This window comes from Chanodichthys erythropterus, chromosome 13 (genome assembly GCF_024489055.1).
Source record: "Chanodichthys erythropterus isolate Z2021 chromosome 13, ASM2448905v1, whole genome shotgun sequence".
NCBI lineage: Eukaryota > Metazoa > Chordata > Actinopteri > Cypriniformes > Xenocyprididae > Chanodichthys > Chanodichthys erythropterus.
In genome coordinates this window covers 40,959,157-40,977,987 of record NC_090233.1, presented here as the reverse complement: position 1 = coordinate 40,977,987, position 18,831 = coordinate 40,959,157, and the positions used below count along the sequence as shown (strand labels likewise).

The 18,831-nt window shown below is 37.6% G+C and overlaps 1 protein-coding gene across 1 annotated transcript; it reads left to right on the top strand.

Moving 5' to 3' along the window:
* The first annotated feature begins 1,460 nt into the window (after positions 1-1,460).
* golph3a (golgi phosphoprotein 3a) lies at positions 1,461-18,526 on the top strand. The gene is made up of 4 exons (XM_067407900.1): positions 1,461-1,885; positions 10,634-10,765; positions 11,489-11,603; positions 16,161-18,526. The coding sequence occupies exons 1-4, from the start codon at positions 1,670-1,672 to the stop codon at positions 16,583-16,585; spliced, it is 888 nt and encodes a 295-aa protein (XP_067264001.1). The 5' UTR covers positions 1,461-1,669; the 3' UTR covers positions 16,586-18,526.
* Positions 18,527-18,831: the final 305 nt, after the last annotated feature.

Here is an 18,831-nt window from a genome sequence, read left to right as displayed (position 1 = left end):
ATTTTTTTGGAATAAAATGTATAAAATCAGGCAAATTATATATCAACAAATCCCTCTGCACTGTAAAACCCAATAAGTTCAGAATACTCAAAACATTTGAGGAAACTAACTCATTTTTTTAAAGTTGGTAGAACTTAACATTTTTGTGACAAGTGGGGCAGGGCTGAGAGCCATGGAAGCGGATCAAGGCCAGTTTGGTGCACAGGTGTCTCTCTCTAATAATCCCGTCACCAGCATCCCTTGCCCAACTCATCATAATGTTAATTACATACAGTTAATTTACATAAACATCACGTTACATAGCAAATAACACATGCTATTATAACTACCAGAGAGTCATTACATACTTGCATATAATCAATGTAATCAATCAACATATGTGGTCTTAAATGTTTTGCAGCTCATCCTCAACCTAACCACAGGGTCTACTCTTCACCACAGTAACCCTACAAAACTAACATAACAGAACCCCCCTGAATCCAAACATAACACAACATTAAACATTAACTTATATCTCCATATGTTAATCTTGTGCAAAAACACACAAAATAACACTTAATTTCAACAGTTATTTATATGGTCTGACGCAAAGCATGCTGGGAATTAGAAATCTGCTGCAGCTCAACTCAATCATATTAAGTTCAGCTTACTACAATGACATTTTGAGTTCATGCAACTTTTTTCTATTAAGTACAATGAACTTTCATTATTATTTGAGTGAAACAAACTCATTTAATTTAATTAATTTCACTGTTCAGTTTTACAGTGTGTAAAATAAAAACCTTCAGAAAATAGGAATAAAACTGTAAAGTTTGGTGTATGTAAGTTCTGCTGAAGTGGAGATTTCTGACTCAGAGCAGGAGAAAAAAACAAATTTTGAGAAAACTGCCTTTAAATATATTTACTGTAATTGAAATCTACAGACGCAAGAAGATAAAGTGCTATAAAAGTGTAATTTAAAATAGATATAGGGGTTGTTTTGACCCCCTTAAGGGAATTTTGCAAATCCTACATTATCAGTATTTTGCAGACGTCCAATATCTAACCACAAACGTGTCAACGTGACCTGTCTGTAACACTGGAACACTTTAAAGAACAATTGAATATAACAAGCATACATCTTAAATATAAAATAAGAATAACCATAAGGGCACAATAATCAGTAAATACTTCAAAATATGATGAAAATTAATATATAGAGTAGGAGTACATGAATATATGAAATCAGAAGTTATATTGATAAATCATAAGCCATTAATGATTAACATAAAATATGAATAAAAATGCATGAATATGAATATTGACCATTTTGGATCCACCAAAATGATTTTAAAATGTTTTAGTAAACGATGATAACTCTGGTGCTATACCTGACTGAAAAAATGCTGTCTCGATGCACCTCAGATAACGTTACAACCTGAGTGTTGAGATGCCACATCCACTGCTGTACTCGTCACGGCTGGTCGCCATATTAAACCTGACGGAATCAGCGACGGTCCGACCGCGGTAGGGATCGCGAGGGGCCCCTCTCTCCCAAACAAATCCCGAATTACACCTTTATTCCCCTTATTCACCCCGGAAATCATTTATGCATTGGACTGAATAATCCAGTCTGTTCTCAGACAGGAGTCTGGGAAGGAGGTTTTGTTTTAGTGTAGAGAGTTTAGAGATGAGTACTTTGACCCAGCGGAGCTCCGGCCTGGTGCAAAGGCGCACCGAGGCTTCGCGCAGCGCTGCAGCCGCAGACAGAGAGCGCGGATCCGGCGACGAGGACTACGAGCCCCGCCGTGGAGACGAGCAGGACGACGACGACAGCGGCGATGCCAAGGAAACCAGACTGACCCTGATGGAGGAAGTACTGCTGCTGGGCTTGAAAGACCGAGAGGTTGTTATTGTTGTTATTTCTTAGTAGTTGTCTTTTGTCGATGTTGTTATCTCTCATTATCGCTTACCACGATTGCGTGCTTCATAGTTGATAATTGAGCTCTTTAAAGAAAGATGCAGATGGAATCTTTTTTCTTTATTTATTTCTTTATTTTAAATGGGTGACGTTTTGAGTCAAAAGCAAACAACATTATTGCTGTGATGCAATGTAGCATTTAGCTTGTCTTGCACTGCAGTTACAAGTTCTCTTTCTGACCCTTAACTGTAGTAACAAATCGACATTGCGTGAAGAACATTGTTTAAATAACAGAGCAATGCATTTAACTGTCTAATACTACAATTATAATCATTTTTTTTTTTTACAGTAGCATATGGAAACCAGTGTGACATTAAGATGCTATGACATTATCATGTCATATCCACATTAAGCTCAATATGACCATTTCAGATACAGTGCTTCTCCAAGAAACTGAAATTTGAAGCATTTGTATATCTTGCAAGATTAATGAATAGAGTTAAAATGCCTTAATCACCCACTGAGATCCTTGTCCTTATCACTAGTCACTCACATGTACGCATTCTTACAAAGCATGTAAATCTATACACTTGAAACATCTCACAACAAGAAGTGTTTTGGAACACATCCAAAGTTTATTTTTTTATAGTTTGCCTTTTGATGCTGATCTGAAACGCATATTGAAACATTTACTAATGATTTGACATAAATCAACTTGGTTCAATAAGGAAAACATCCAAAATGTTTATTGAATCATTGGATTGGACTGCCAAATGTTAAGACATATTTACTCAAAAAAAAAAAAAATATTTTAAATGAATAACTTGACATCACTTGCTGAGTTAAACATCCAATGCCTTCTGTTTCATTTGCTTTTAGTAGTAGGCAAGTATACAGTCTGTAATGTACAGTTTTCAGTAAGCTAGTATTCCATAACCATCCACTGGGAGGGCGGTCACCAACATGGAGGATCTGTTTGAAAAGTGAAGGAAACTGATTAGTATCTTCCCAAAACGATGTAGAACTTTCTAAATGTGTTTTATTGGTTGTTACACTTCTAGATGCCATAATAGTAGAGCACTCCACTTTAAGAGGGAAGGTCATAATTAAAATTTAATTTTAAAATTTATATGACTGTCCTCAATAAAGGGAAAGAGGCAAAGCACCTAAAATGAGCCAGTTTGGCGGTTTGATGTATTGACCGAACCTTAATTAAGGTTTATAGTAGGTAGTGAATTGTACCTGCCTCATTGTCTGGCCTTTGTAGTTATATTGTGGGTGAGCAGGCATTTGACAGGGCAGTGTTACTGAAGACGCCTCTCTTTACAGCTCATTCATGTCAAATTACTGCCTGCTTTCATTTATGCTCTCAACAACAATGGCTTTTGGGTACTATTCAAAATTAATTGTAGCTTTCAGAAAAATGGCCAGTCTTTTACTCAGGCAGTATGTCTTGGATCCTGTTGCTTTGTCCACAAACCTCAAACAGCTTGTTTCTGGTTGTGTTGTGTTTTGCATGTCTAATATAAGGTTTTGGAGTTTAAGTGTTTGATTGATCAATGGTTACTTAAATGACAGGTTGCGACACCATGTGTCAATAAATTTGTAGAACACTGTAATCAAATGGAAACATTTTTCTCTCTTGGCCTCTCAAACCTGGAATCGTTTTGTCATATTTTTCCACAGCAGAGATTTCTGACGTATTGACTTTAAGATGGATTAAGTTTCTTTCCCTGTTGTCATGTTTATATGTTTATGGTCAGTTCAGCATCTTATCTTATATTGATCCTGTAAGTGTCATTCTGCTGTACATTTTGTTCAGTATGTCAGTTTCACAAAAGTCTTCCTTGTTTTTTTAACAGCAGTGTACTGCTTTGCGCAAGAACAATACAGAAGATCTTTAATCCGGAGGGTGCATTCATGTCGCTTGTTCACAAAGCTTTCATGGGTTTTACATTACTGCCATTTTCAGTCATATCATGTCGAGGCTTCAATAAGATTTGCTTATCTGTATGGAAAGTAGCAGAAAGGATAAATGAATTAACATAACATGTTCCAGGTCTACAGTTTGCTCATGCTTATGGTTGGCACCAAATGTGTAAGTTCAAACTTTGTTCGTAGATGTGGGAAGAAGGAGGCAGGAACCGGCGAACATTCAAACAAAACTTTAATTCAAAATAAACAGATACAAAATGAAAGTAATGCCAGCAGACCCTCGCAGACGTCTGCCGGCCACACAAACTACATAATAAAACTTAAAATAAAGTCCAGGGGTCTCATTTATAAAGCGTGCGTATGCACAAAACGTGGCTGGAAGCGTGCGTACGCCAGTTCCCGCGCAAAGGTTGTGATCCATAAAAACAAACTTGACGGGAGAATGTGCGCACCTTTAAGCAAACTTTGAGCCGTGCATAAGCACATTCTGGAGACAAAGTGATATGAATTGAGATAGATGTGCTACTTTCGATCACTTTTCCAGTGACACGCTGTTTTATGACAGCGAGGAGCGCTGGGAGCACAATAATTCCTCTTTAAACTAAACTGCAGATGTTATGACAAAATATTTTTTCGAGAATGACGATCAGTGATGCACACTTAACTTAGATATTATGGAAGACACTGCTGGATTCGGAGGTCGAACTGTCCGTTGTCCAGTTTGAATATGTCCAATAATATCTTCAAACAATTACCATTTGAAGGATATATTTTAAGGAAAACCGTAAGATTTGCATGTTTTCTTTTTAAAATACTTTGTCAGTGACGCGCCGAGTCAGACAATTGTATTTACATTGCAATAAATAAGTAGGCCGATCTTTTTCCACTAAAAATAGCCTATAAAGTTCCTAAAAGATATGTTCACCTCATCAGCAAAACTGCATAAATTTGATTTGAATTGTTTAAAACTATTAAAATACTATCTGGCCAGTGGAAATTAATGAATCAACTCTATCCTAAAACCTTTATCTGAAGTATTTTATACAATTATGTTTTTATGGATATTTTGATATATTTATTCTAAAACATAAAGAGGACATTGGATGATCTTAATCAATATAATGTGTGGCACAAATGGCATTTATAGTCCATATCTAATATTTTCCAATGTCTTGTACCTTTGACGGTGTTAACCATGGTGTCACGTGGTTGGGAACGTGTCGTCGTAAGCTCCATATATGGTTATTTCGGGGAGGAGACAGGGTGGAGATGCACGTACGCACAATCTTCCGCTGACTGGGATTTATAAAGGGATTTTTGCTCCGGTACTGGCGTACGCATTGTTTTATAAATCAGATTTTTTTTTTGTGCGTACGCAGAATCTAGCTTTTGCGCGTACGTACACTTTTAGTAGGGATCCTACGCACAATTTTATAAATGAGACCCCAGGCCTGGTCCTCTCTCATCGTCTCCTCCGTGAGAGACTCAAGACCGGTGCGCCTCACAGGTGGAGCTTGTTAACTCTCGCGTCACCGGCCTCGCGCCATTCTCTCACGGCTCTCGCCCGCCCTGGTCGCCACGTACCCCCATCGCCCCTCGCAGGCCAGGGGGTACTCCCAAGACTTCCCGGACACACTGCCGCTCGGTCCTCAGCCAACCGCGAGGCTTTTCCTCGCTGTGCCATGCGATGGCACTGGACGCTCGGTGGACAGCCCGATCCTTGACCGCCTCCTGGCAGCCGGCGATGGCTCCTCTGGCTGAGGGCAGCCAGCAGCGAGTCCACCATCCCTTGCTCCTCCCCTTCATGGCGAACGGTAGCAGGCTCCGGCTCACGGCGGACGACGGCAACTCCTCTGCTCCCTCCTGGATGGCAGCCACCCCACCTCGTCTCAGTCCCACTTGTCACAAGGCTCCAGCACCACTGCCTCGGGCAGCCTCTCGCGGTCTTCACTCCCGCGCTGCCCGAAATCCGCAGCACCGCGATCCCCCTCAGCAGCGAGGGCTTTCCGACAGCTTGTCCCTCCTTCCTCCCGGGTTTCAGCACCAATGTAACGTAGTTCGTAGATGTGGGAAGAAGGAGGTGGGAACCGGCAAGCGTTCAAACAAAACTTTAATTCAAAATAAACAGATACAAAACGAAAGTAATGCCGGCAGATCCTCGCGGACGTCTGCCGGCCACACAAACATAATAAAACATAAAATAAAGTACAGGCCTGGTCCTCTCTCGTCCTTCACTGTCGTTGCTCCTCCTTTTATGCTCCCGGAGCTCCTCCTTGAGAGACTCAAGGCCAGTGCGCCTCACAGGTGGAGCTCGTTAACCTATCCGCCTGCCCTGCTTGCCACACAATGTTTTTCATAAACACTTTGTTATACTGGTTGAAACTGACAGCAATCAATAATTGAAGTTCTCTAAATATTAAAAAAATGTACATATCTCTTCTGTGGAAGTCTCCGGACCAAAAAATGTTTGTCCAGTCATTGCATTCAGTCCGACTGAACAACAGGCTTAAGCTATTTTAATTAAGAGTAGAGATGCACCGGTTGACTGACCATAATTCGGAACAGGCCAGTTTTTATTCCAAACAAACAATCGGAAACTGTCTGGTTTTTATTATTTTAGCCGCTCTCTGTTCTGGACTTGCACACAAACTGCATTGCAATCTTTTCCCAAAATGTCATGTGGAAATATTATGAAGTCTGTAAGCTGGAGGTTAACACAGGCCAGAGACGGGACATGCTGAAGACAGTTGCAAAGAGAACACAGATGGCAGCAGAGCAAATATTGTACCGGGCACAACAGGCTCAAGGCTAATTTATTCTTCTGCGTCGAGTGTATGCCGTAGCCTGACGTGCACCTCTTCAAAAATGTAACAACGCGTCAATTCAAAGTGAACCACAAGCGCTGTGATTGGTCTGCTAGAGCCCCTCCCTCAGGTCAAAAACTGGCGCGGAGCAATAGAAGAGCGAGCGTTTTCAACTTCCATAGGAATGAAATGCACTCTGTTTCAGGGGACACATGCAGTCAAACTGCAACAAAAGTCGTTACCTATTTGCCGCTTCTCTGCCATTTCTATTTGTAAGCTTCTCTAACAACGTACATGACAAGCTGCTTCTTCTTCGGCTTTTGCCTTGATACTCAACATTACCGTGGACACTGCCTACTAGTGGTCTGCATGCATGTCAACGCAGAAGTATAAATGAAAACAGACGCATAGCCTACGGCGCAGAGGCTCCGGCGTAGGTCCGACGCAGAAGTATAAATCAGCCTTTAGTGTTTGCAATGCTCAAAATATAGGAAGAAAAATATAAATTTGAAATGGGGGTGGGATGAATGTATATCTTAAGGGAACAGAAAAGTTTCAATGGCATTTAATATTCCTCTTACCTCCGTATAAGTGTTTATAAGCGCAGCCCTACTTTGTGTACAGCAGTACCCAAAGAAAATGCTGCTGTTGCATAAGCGAATCATGATCGGTGCATCACTAATTAAGAGATGGCAACCCGTGACGTTCTACTCGGAGCTGTTACGTCCTTGGACTCTGAATCTGCAGCAGTCTGGTGGTACAAATCAGAGCTCGAAGTTGTTTACGTTCATTATTATTGTGATGTTATGTGCTTTGAAACACAATGTAATTTAACGGCATCCCTCAATGATGCTTTGCAGACTCTGTTGTGCGCATGTGTCATGTTTTGGAGGAGGCGTGGCTTTGGAGAGCACTCTAGGGAAGGTGGGATCTCATGCTTTTAAAACTAGCTATTGCTAGCCTCTCTGAAATTGCCTATCCTACCTTTTAATGTGTCCTTGTTACTCATTACTTGTATTTACTATAGTAGTAAAGAGCAGTTCAAATGAAATCAAAGCCTAACCTTAAACCTTTAGTATTTCCATATTGTTAATTAATTTTACGCAGTACCTTTTGTGTAAAAGACACATTAATATAAAGTGTGACCATTGCTTGCCTTTCTTTTGAGTCTGGGGTGAAATGTGACCTGGACATTTTTTTATTTTTTTTTAAACCTGAATGCATGTCTTACCATATTGAAACCAACATAAAGGTGAGGAAATATTATAATATCATTAAAGGTGCTCTAGAACTTTTTTTTAAAAGATGTAATATAAGTCTAAGGTGTCCCCTAAATGTGTCTGTGAAGTTTCAGCTCAAAATACCCCATAGATTTTTTTAAATTAATTTTTTAACTGCCTATTTTGGGGCATCATTAGAAACGAGCCGGTTTCAGGTTGTGGCCCCTTTAAATCGCGCGCTCTCCGCCCCCGGAGCTCGCTCTTGCCTTAAACAGTGCATAAACAAAGTTTACACAGCTAATATAACCCTCAAATGGATCTTTACAAAGTGTTCGTCATGCATGCTGAATGCATGCGTCGGATTATGTGAGTATTGTATTTATTTGGGTGTTTACATTTGATATTGAATGAGTTTGAGGCTATGCTCTGTGGCTAACAGCTAACATTACACACTGTTGGAGAGATTTATAAAGAATGAAGTTGTGTTTATGAATTATACAGACTGCAAGTGTTTAAAAATGAAAATAGCGACGGCTCTTGTCTCCGTGAATACAGTAAGAAACGATGGTAACTTTAACCACATTTAACAGTACATTAGCAACATGCTAACGAAACATTTAGAAAGACAGTTTACAAATATCACTAAAAATATCATGTTATTATGGATCATGTCAGTTATTATTGCTCCATCTGCCATTTTTTGCTGTTTTCCTTGCTTGCTTACCTAGTCTGATTATTCAGCAGTGCACATCCAGACGTTCTGCCCATGTGTAATGCCTCCATGGGCTGGCATATGCAAATATTGGGGGCGTACACCCCGACTGTTACGTAACAGTCGGTGTTATGTTGAGATTCGCCTGTTTTCTGGAGGTCTTTTAAACAAATGAAATTTATATAAGAAGGAGGAAACAATGGAGTTTGAAACTCAGCGTATGTCTTCTCCATGTACTGAACTCTTGTTATTCAACTATGCCAATATAAATTCAATTTTTAATTCTAGGGCACCTTTAAAATTAGCACTGGTCTACTGTGACGTGGCTCAGGAGTAAATGAAGGCCTTTATTTTGCATGTGGTTCATCTCATCCATCAGTTATGGAAATACAGCTGCCTTTGCTTACCGAACCATTATCATGACTGTATGCTTGTGTGTCAGCTCTTACTCTGGTTTTATATTGTTGTAGAGCACATCTAGTGTACTCACAGGACAGAGGACATACACAAGAAGTGTCAACAAGAAAATCATGACTGATCATTGACAGCTTGAATGCTGTCTTTTAAAGACAAAATCAAGCCCTGTGCTACTTTTTTTTTCTTCGTACTATAGTTTCACTCCTCAGATATACATTGGGAAGAAAAGACAGTGTAAATGCATGTCTTTACTATCACTTTTCATCTATTTAATGCATCCTCCTTGCTGAAAGTATTAATTTCTTTAAGATTATTAAAAAAAAATAACTTTTGAACGGTAGAGTAGATCTTTAAAGTATAAAGTAGTTCTTAATATGATCTATTTTTTAATAAACCAAGCACAACTGCAGCTGAACTTGATCCTCATGCACTATTGTTGTGTGAAAATGAAGCTTTGACATTTGATGATTCTTATTATGTTCCACTAGAAAAAGTACATGAGATTCAAGCCATGTGGGTGTGTACTGATGACATTTTTAGTTTGAAGCAAATTATCTGTGGACATTTACACAAAAAATTAGAAGTGATTTCAGTTTTAAACTATTCAAAATGATTTATTTGATTATTTACTCATTGTGCATCACTCTGGGCTTTTGCATGTGCTCCGCTTCATGTGCAGAATATTGTCTATGTTGCCAATACCTTAAAAGAGGCCTGTTGTTTCCCAGTAGTGGCCTCTGGGACAGAGAAGCTGGACCTTCACAAAGCAGGCCTTGTTAGTGCTGGAGTGATCCATCGCTCACTTCATCCACTGCTAAACATGACACTGCAGCAGATGGAGCTGCAAAAATGAAAACTAAAGTCATTACTGTCCCTCAGTGTTAGGAAAAATTCCCCATTTTTTCATAAATTCAGAATTTCGTTGGCCACACATGAAGTTGAACTGGAATATTTTTTGGTATGTAATATACCATACATTATCATTTCAACTGATTAGACAAACTAAGTTCATTACTGTTGAAACCATTAACAGCCATCCACTTCAGTTTTACCATACAACACCACAAAATATGTTCAGATAACTTTAAGGGACTGTGTACACTACACCGTTTTCAACTAAAAATGGAAAACTTTTTATGCGTTTTGGCTGTTCATTTACACGACAGCGATGTTTTGGGTGTTCTTCTATAATGGTATTTAAAATGAAGGGTAAATTATGACATTTAATTTAAGTATAATTACAAATTTAAGTAGTTGGCTTTTCAAACTTTGATTATTAATATATAACTTTATCAATCTTTCCCATATTTGTTGTGTGATATAACATGTTTATGAGCAATGCATACTGCACTTAATTATTCTTTGTTAAATTCACATTCGATCTACACTTCTTTTTCTCAAATTACAATAAAGCTGTTCCTTGGATTTTTGTCTTATTTTTACTGACATAAATCAGATCCTTGTGTCTTTACAAAAAACAACTGGTGTCCATATTAACATTGTTTATCATTTTGAGTCATCTGTAAACTGTTTAGAAAATGTTTCTTTGTTCACAAACCATTTGGATGGAAGTTGTAGTTGCACTGAAGCTCTGAACCTCGATGGGGCATGTATACTGACTTTCTTCGGTATGTTTTTGTGCAAGGGCTACACCTCCTTCTGGAATGACTGCATTTCATCAGGCCTGCGGGGCTGCATGCTCATTGAGCTGGCCTTACGAGGAAGACTGCAGCTGGAGGCCTGTGGCATGAGGAGGAAAAGCCTGCTCGCCCGGAAGGTAAGACAGACTGTTCAGCACTCTGGAAATGATCACACTATAGGGAGAGGCTTCCTGTTTTGGATGCTTTCTTCAGCTGTGTTCATGTTCTATGTGCATTTAAAGGGATAGTTCACCCAAAAATAAAAATTCTGTCATCATTTACTCACCCTCATGTTGTTCCAAACTTGTATGACTTTTTACAAGAAGGTGTTTTGAATGTTGGATAACATTGGATCCCATTGATTTTCACTGTATAGACCAAAAAAGAAAATACAGAGGCATGTTTTTTTTTATAATTATCTTTGCATCAACATTTCAGATGCTGATGGTACAGAGTCAGTGCACAGCTGGACTGAACAAATTCAGAGGATCTATTCTTTATGTGCTTGTAGAATTCAGCACTCTGGTGTCACTACATTTACAGTTGTGTAGGACACTTTCTACCACAAGAGGGAGCACTTTGATATTAATTGTATGTCAGAAGGCCACTTTTTGCAGTTGGTGTTGGCTGTTGGAAGTGAGAACTTTTTATTATTAAACCAGGCTCAGATGTATCCCTGGAAAATGCATTAGATTTAATACGTAAAGTAAAACTCTTTGGTCTTCGGTTGAAGTAGTTCATCTCCACATGATTTTACCCTCTTGAGTTCTGTGCCTTGATATCAGTGGTGCTTTTGTGCAGTAGAATGTATTAATGTGTTCAGTGACATTTCTCTTCTCCTTTTTTTTTTTTTTTCTTAGGTTATATGTAAATCTGATGCTCCAACGGGGGACGTGCTGTTGGACGAGGCTCTGAAACACATAAAAGACACTCAGCCGCCCGAAACCGTGCAGAGCTGGATAGAGTTGCTCAGTGGTCAGTAACCACAGATCATTTGAGATCCTGAATCTTGAATTTTTTTTCTGATTACCCCAGTAATACAATAGATTGACTTTAGAGAACAGCATAAATATTTAATAGTTCACTATTTATTTAAATTCTTATACTTTAAAAACTTAAAAGTAAGATTAAAGGGTTAGTTCACTCAAAAGTGAAATTTCTGTTATTGATTACTCGCCCTCATATCGTCCCAAACCTGTAAGACCTTCAACACAAGTTAAGATATTTTTGATGAAATCTGAGGGTATCTGAACCACACATGGGCAGCAAAGTCATTGCACCTTTTGAGGTCCAGAAAGGTATTAAAGACATTGTTAAAATAGTCAACGTGACTACAGTGGTTCAACCTTAATGTTATGAAGTGACAAAAATACTTTTTGTGCACAAATACAAATAGAAAACAAAAATAATGTCTTAATTCAACAATTTGAACTGTTGTCATATGCAGTTTGCGTCCGAACTAGGGCTGCACGATTTATCGCAAATTTATTGCACGCGATTTGGCAAAGGCTGCGATTATTTCATGCGTAGCTTGTCAGAGTTGTATGGCTCTGTGATCAGTAGTAAATGCTTCTCCATATGAAAGCCAGAGAGTATAAGTAACTATAAAGTTTACTCTATTTTTCTCCCAGATCACCGGCCACTTACTTACATAAATTTCGGGAGAAATTGATGAATTCACGTGCTATAAATCCGACTGACAGGGCTCGCTGAACAGCTGTGCAAACAAACATGGCGGCGGCCATCTCACGTTATAGATAAAGATAATTTATTAACGTTTTTAAACGACAAAACACACTCACTTTTACATATTTGAGAATCGGAATATCAGATAGTTGATGACATGGTAAGCAAGTTTGTGAATATTTTAAATAAAAAAGGAGAAACAAAATAAAAGCGTTACATCTGTCATACATTGTTATTGTGGCTGCGGTGCATGCAGGTGCATGACGCTTCCCCATGGAAACAATAACGGGAAACGTTCTAAAATAATGTTTGCGTAAAAAAAAAAAATGTATATATAATAAATAAAATGCAAAGTGATAATATAATTGCACTTTTATTTTCTCTATTTGAAAGTTTTTAATGCTGTTATTTAATGTAATGTTTTAAAATGTAATGTTAATAAAATAAGTTAATACATTTTAACAGTTAAACGTTTATTAACGTTTTGTTGGGGCGATTGGAGACAGGTGGGGCTCGGAACCCTTCCCTACCTCCAAAGTGGGGAATGGCAGAAAAAGTTTGAGAAACACTGCTGTAGCTGAATAAACAGAAGATTGAAAAGTTTAGATTGATTAAACATGATTAATAAATGCACGACTGCCATATTCTGTATAAGAAGCCACTTCATCTGACAGAAGGATGCTCAACTGTTATGAAGTGAGTTTGGAGTAAAACATATTATTAAATGTTTTCTTTTGTTGGACAAGATGTTAATAAATGCTTTTCATGTCTGGAAAGATATTTGACGTGTGTTGTTTTTTCAAATGCACATTATAAGCGATTCAAACTTTCAGATGTTTTCAGATGGATTAGCATTTGGAGCCATAATTCATTGACAAGCCACGCATAAAAAAATAATTGCAGCAATGCAATTTCATAATCGCACTTCGTTTCATAATTTCATAATCCTAATCGCACAAATCGTTTAAGCTGTTTTTTTTTTTTTAAATTGTACGATTAATCGTGCAGCCCTTATCCGAACTCCGGTTCAGTATTGTCCGAAGCTGCACACGTGAACACAACGATGCATGCATGTGATGCTGACGCAGAAGCTGGCCATTAAGGTTGAACCACTGCAGTCACGTTGACTATTTTAAATTATGTCTTACTAGCTTTCTGGACCTCAAAAGGTGCAGTGACGTTGCTGCCTGTGTGTGGATCAGATACCCTTGGATTTCATCAAAAATATCTTAATTCATGTTCCAAAGATAAACGAAGGTCTTACAGGTGTGGAACGACATGAGGGTGAGTACTTAATGACAGAAATTTCATTTTTTGGTAAACTAACCCTTTAAGAATAAGAGTATGACAAAAAAAAAAAAAACTTACTGACCTCAAAGTTTTGAACAATAGTGTAAATAGATTACATGAAGAAACTGCATTCAATTGAACCATTTTAACATTTGCTACCTGCTAATTATACTGTGCCTGGTGTGCATTATAAAATCTGGATCCAGACTTGTTTTGGTCCAAAGATCGAGAGATTTCTGGAGATTTTCTCTTGACCTACTGTGGCTATGAGCTCAGTTGGAAATGTCTCAGTATGGACAGCCAAAGAGTCAAAAGAGTGAGATCAAAGCGTCTGAGAGAAGGAGCTGCCATCCTCGTTTAGAGAGTGTATAAAAATGTGCTCAGAATTAGATCAGAGCCATAAATTACTGTAGGCTGATGACTAGCAAATGCTGTAGCGCAACCTGCTTTGATCCTGTGACGTCTGTTCTTCTCTGCTTCAGCACAGGAGCTGATCAACTGAGCTGGTGGCACTCGCTCAAGGGGCTGTAGCATGACTTTGGCGTTCAAAATTCCTGTCAGCAACTTGTAAAAGACTGAAAACTTTGTCACAAATCTAGACAAAAAACATATTAAAACTATTAATAATGCAATGGTGCTATAGAAGCTATCAGTAAATGGGACTATACTATTGAAAATGGTTTTACCTGAAATCTAGCATGGGTATGCACAACATGGGAGTAATTAATTTTTTCTTTCTTTTAGGTAGTTTTATATAGGTATTGGCTGATATTGGATATTTAATCGTGCATGCTCATGTATCCCCGTTTTTTACATTTAGCTTACCTTTGCTGTCATCCAATGCTCAATTAAAGTTAACCATTAAAAGTACTAATAATTTAATGACACTGTTAAATGTAATCATTCTCAAAATGAATGCCCTTTCTTCATACTGTACATTATAATGTTATGCCTAAATACACTTTCATTTAAATACATTTTTTTTTCTTAGTGTTTATTTTTTTTTATTTAATTAGGCATAATAATGTTAGTTATATTGTCTAGAATTAGAATTGGGGTGCAACCCTTTATTATTATTGTAATAATAATAATTATAAGTTAATTATATGAGCAATATCACATGAGTAGCCGTGCGATATGGCTGTTTATACAACAGTTCTGTCTGGTTCTCGAATCTGATTGGCTGATAGCCATGCGATATTTCAGTGATAACGGCACTCCTACCTTTTCACCGTTTGTATCACTCCGCTTGAAGTGACAGTCATGGCGGCCGAGCAAATCAACCATAATTTTTACAAATACAACTTGTTGTACCACGAACTGTAGTTTTAATAGTTTTTTAGGCGAGAATGTAGTTGTTTAGACCTGAAATATGTGACTCATATTTAATAATAGCGCCTATTTTACAATTTGTTTTGACATTTTCTGAGATGCGAGCTCGAGTGCGTCAGCTGCCGTTCAGTGCTTCTGTAACCGCCGAGAACAGCTTCATCTCGGCCAGTGCCTCTGGGATTTGCCGCTGGCTCTTATAGTGGTTAAACATGAGATATAATTCAATTTGAGTACATAGAAAGGACAATCTTTGGTCTTATTAATCTATTATTTGTTCCAGAGCAAGTCGAATTCTGCTATGTTAAATTTGATAATAATAAACGTTACGTTAAATCCTTATATAGCATATTGGCTACTAGACGGGACATATCAGACTCTTCTCTGCTCTTCAAATACGTAAAACATTACTCTTTATAAACATATGTTTTTTTTGATTAAAGAAAACGCTTTACCATTTTTTTTAAACATCAGATCTTTATTTACCTTTGCATTGCACAGAGGAGATGTCCAAACTGTGTGCGCACTTCATTCACGAGGTGAGGCGGATTAATGAGGTTTGATTGACAGTTTTAGGATCCAATGGAGTTAGGAGGTTTTGTCACAAGCTCTTTAAAATCCCTTTCATTCGTTAAATATTTGTAAAACCCACATACAAGCGTAAATGGTCACCTATAGTTTTTTTTTTTTAGCTGTGCCATTAATCAGAATAGAAAATGGTATTTTCAAGAACAGTGAGGCCTGTTCAAGGAATCTTCCTTCTGACCTCATCTTGTGCTGCTGTTGTCTAAGTAGAGAGAAAATCTTTCTCGTTTACGTTTCTGATTTAATACATGACTAAAAATTCCTAATTCCAGAAATAAATGTAAGACATTTTGGCAACAACTGCACAAGGTTCCGTCTCTGTCCTTCACAGTGAAATGTCACAAATGTACAGCCCTTATGGGAGCTGTACCTCTTTTGCCAGACTTTTTAACGGCTGCTACGGTGCTTTTTCTGTCAGTTTTTATTATTTTCTTGATATTTTTTGGTATTGTAAGTTAAAAAAAAAAAAAAAGATCATCATATATCACATATTTGGGAAAGAAAACCTTTACAATAATGCTACAGTCACAAATTGGTTATAATTAGAAAAAGGAGTCATATTGAATCTGTTTACTTTCTGTCCTTGTCAAATAAAGTGAATGTTTGTAGATGTCTGGTACTGAAAGTACTTGTCTTTTGCAGGTGAGACATGGAACCCGCTGAAGCTACACTATCAGCTGCGTAACGTCCGAGAGCGCCTGGCCAAGAACCTCGTGGAGAAGGGCGTCCTTACCACAGAGAAGCAAAACTTTCTTTTGTTCGACATGACTACGCACCCCCTTACCAATAATAATATTAAGCAGCGCCTTATTAAGAAGGTGCAGGAGGCCGTGCTGGACAAGTGGGTGAACGATCCTCACCGAATGGACAAGCGTATTCTGGCCCTTATATTCCTCGCCCATTCCTCTGATGTACTAGAGAACGCCTTTGCCCCGCTGCTGGATGACCAGTACGATCTGGCCATGAAGAGAGTACGGCAGCTGCTGGACCTGGAGCCTGAGGGCGAGAGCATGAAGAGCAACACCAATGAGCTGCTGTGGGCTGTGGTGGCCGCCTTCACCAAATGAAGCAGGTTCAGTTCTGATGGACGTACGATGGAAAATTAAAACGGTTGGACTGGTAAAATCAGGTTTGAGAAGTTTTGACCTGGTGTATCAAAATGGAGGCTTGGTTTTCTTGTAGATATTGCCCTTCCTCCCTACTCTGCAAGATCTATCATTGGGTTTCTAAATTTTTTGTTTGAAAAGGGGACCGGTGTATTTTAATCATTTGTTCATTTGAATGCAATTGGGTACTTTCTCACTGTAGACTGTTGGAAGATTTACATTTTGCATCGCTGCACAAAAAAGCCTGTTTTTCTTTCCTTTTTTTTCCTTGCCTGGACATCCGTGTTTGGGTACCTAACAGATTTTACAATGTTTTGTCATCAGTTTCGTACATTTAATTGGAATTGATTCTTTGTGACCGAAGCGGTGTACGCCAAAACAGTATCTGCATATATGACTCAACAGATGCTCAAGAAAATAAAGTACACTTCAGTGTATCATATTTTTTAATTCAATTTGTTTTCATACTAATAATGGGGCCTAAAAAGAAACCAAAAATGTTATCAAGGATTAAATCCTGTTGTGATAACAGATTAGTGGTTTGTGGCAAGTGTGCTAGCGTTAGCAACTTGACGTTCACACTGCTGAAACGAAACAAAAAAATGTGTTTTAATGGCTAGTAAATACAAATTTAGAAAGGAGACACAAATTTTAGGCTGTTAGAGGATCTGTCTTGTATTTACTGAATGGACTATCAGCAGTTTTTTATAACAGCTGTATCATTGCGATTCCTTCTGTTTGGTCCATAAACACCCCATAAATGCTTCAAACTCTACCTCTTCACACATTTATTGTTGTGATTCCTCATTAGCTTTCTCTTATGTTAGTTAAAGATGGATTTAAAATGTACTTTTATGTGCCTGAGATTGGTTACAGGATGCATAGCTCTCAAGGTGCAGGATGTACTGTAGCGCTTTGTTAAATGGCATTAATGGAGCTAGATTCAGAAAGCGTTTGTTACTCAGTTGCTCTGTAGTCTTCATACCCTTTGAATATGCCTACCAGTAACTAAATTTGAGGACATCAAGAGTTTAATTTTAAGGAATCTGTGTCCTCTCAGAAAATAAACACATCTGTATGGCATTGAGCTTCATTTTCTTTAAATATTTTTCCATTGATTTATATAGAGGTCAGCGTGGTTTTACGAGATGTTTTATGGAAACTGTTTTGAATGTCAAAAGATTTTCAATTCATGTACTCACACTTCTAAACAAACATAAGATTAAATAACATATATATATATATATATATATATATATATTAGTGACTTTAAAATGTGACTTTTATATGTAAGAGCAGATTCCTCCATTTTCTCGAGTCAGTATATTTTTGATAGTATTTTATTATCATTAGCTGATTGGCGGTAGTATGGATTGACATTGCATTCTGTCACAATCTAGTTTAATCTGTATATAGTTTATGTAATCATGCTGCTTACCACATGAGCAAACTCTGTATCAAACCTGTTCATTTTGCCTGGCATGTAAAAGCTGGCACAAGCATGTCTTAATTTTGTTTTTACAATATGAATATTTGTTCAGAAAGCCTTCATTCAATCAACATATTCTAATGTTTTGTTTTTTCATTATGCTGATTTTTATTCAGTTTTATAGCAATAATTTAAATCAACATGCTTTTGTTTTGCTGCTTGTTCTTCTTTTTTTTTTTTCTTTTTTTTTTCACAATGATGCTAAAAGCTTGCTTCACAATAGTTAATTGTATGTAGCGATGGTCTGGGAAATCCACCAGTTGTTTGGAAGAGTCGACCTAAGGGATTTTCACGTGTCTCAGAGTGAAAGAAAATTAATATCATGTGTGTAGCTTTAGGACTCACTATTAAGGGACCCCAATGTATATACTTTCTTATTACAATGAAATAAACTATGGTCTTGAAAGTGCCTCAAACATCATCTGTTACTTATTTTGTGAAGAAGAAAGTGTTAGTTGCATGGTGTTTTTGTTTTATTTCTCACATATAGGAGGCAAATTCAGAAATGTAAAATTTGTACAGAATAATATAAAGTATATAGTTTTTTCTGTCATTGAAAAGCTTGGGGTTGTTAATATTTTTTTTAATGTTTTTTGAAAAGTTGCATATTCTCACCAAGGCTGCGTTTATTTGCTTAAAAAAAAAAAAAATATATATATATATATAAATATATATATATAAATATATATATATATATATATATATATATATATATATA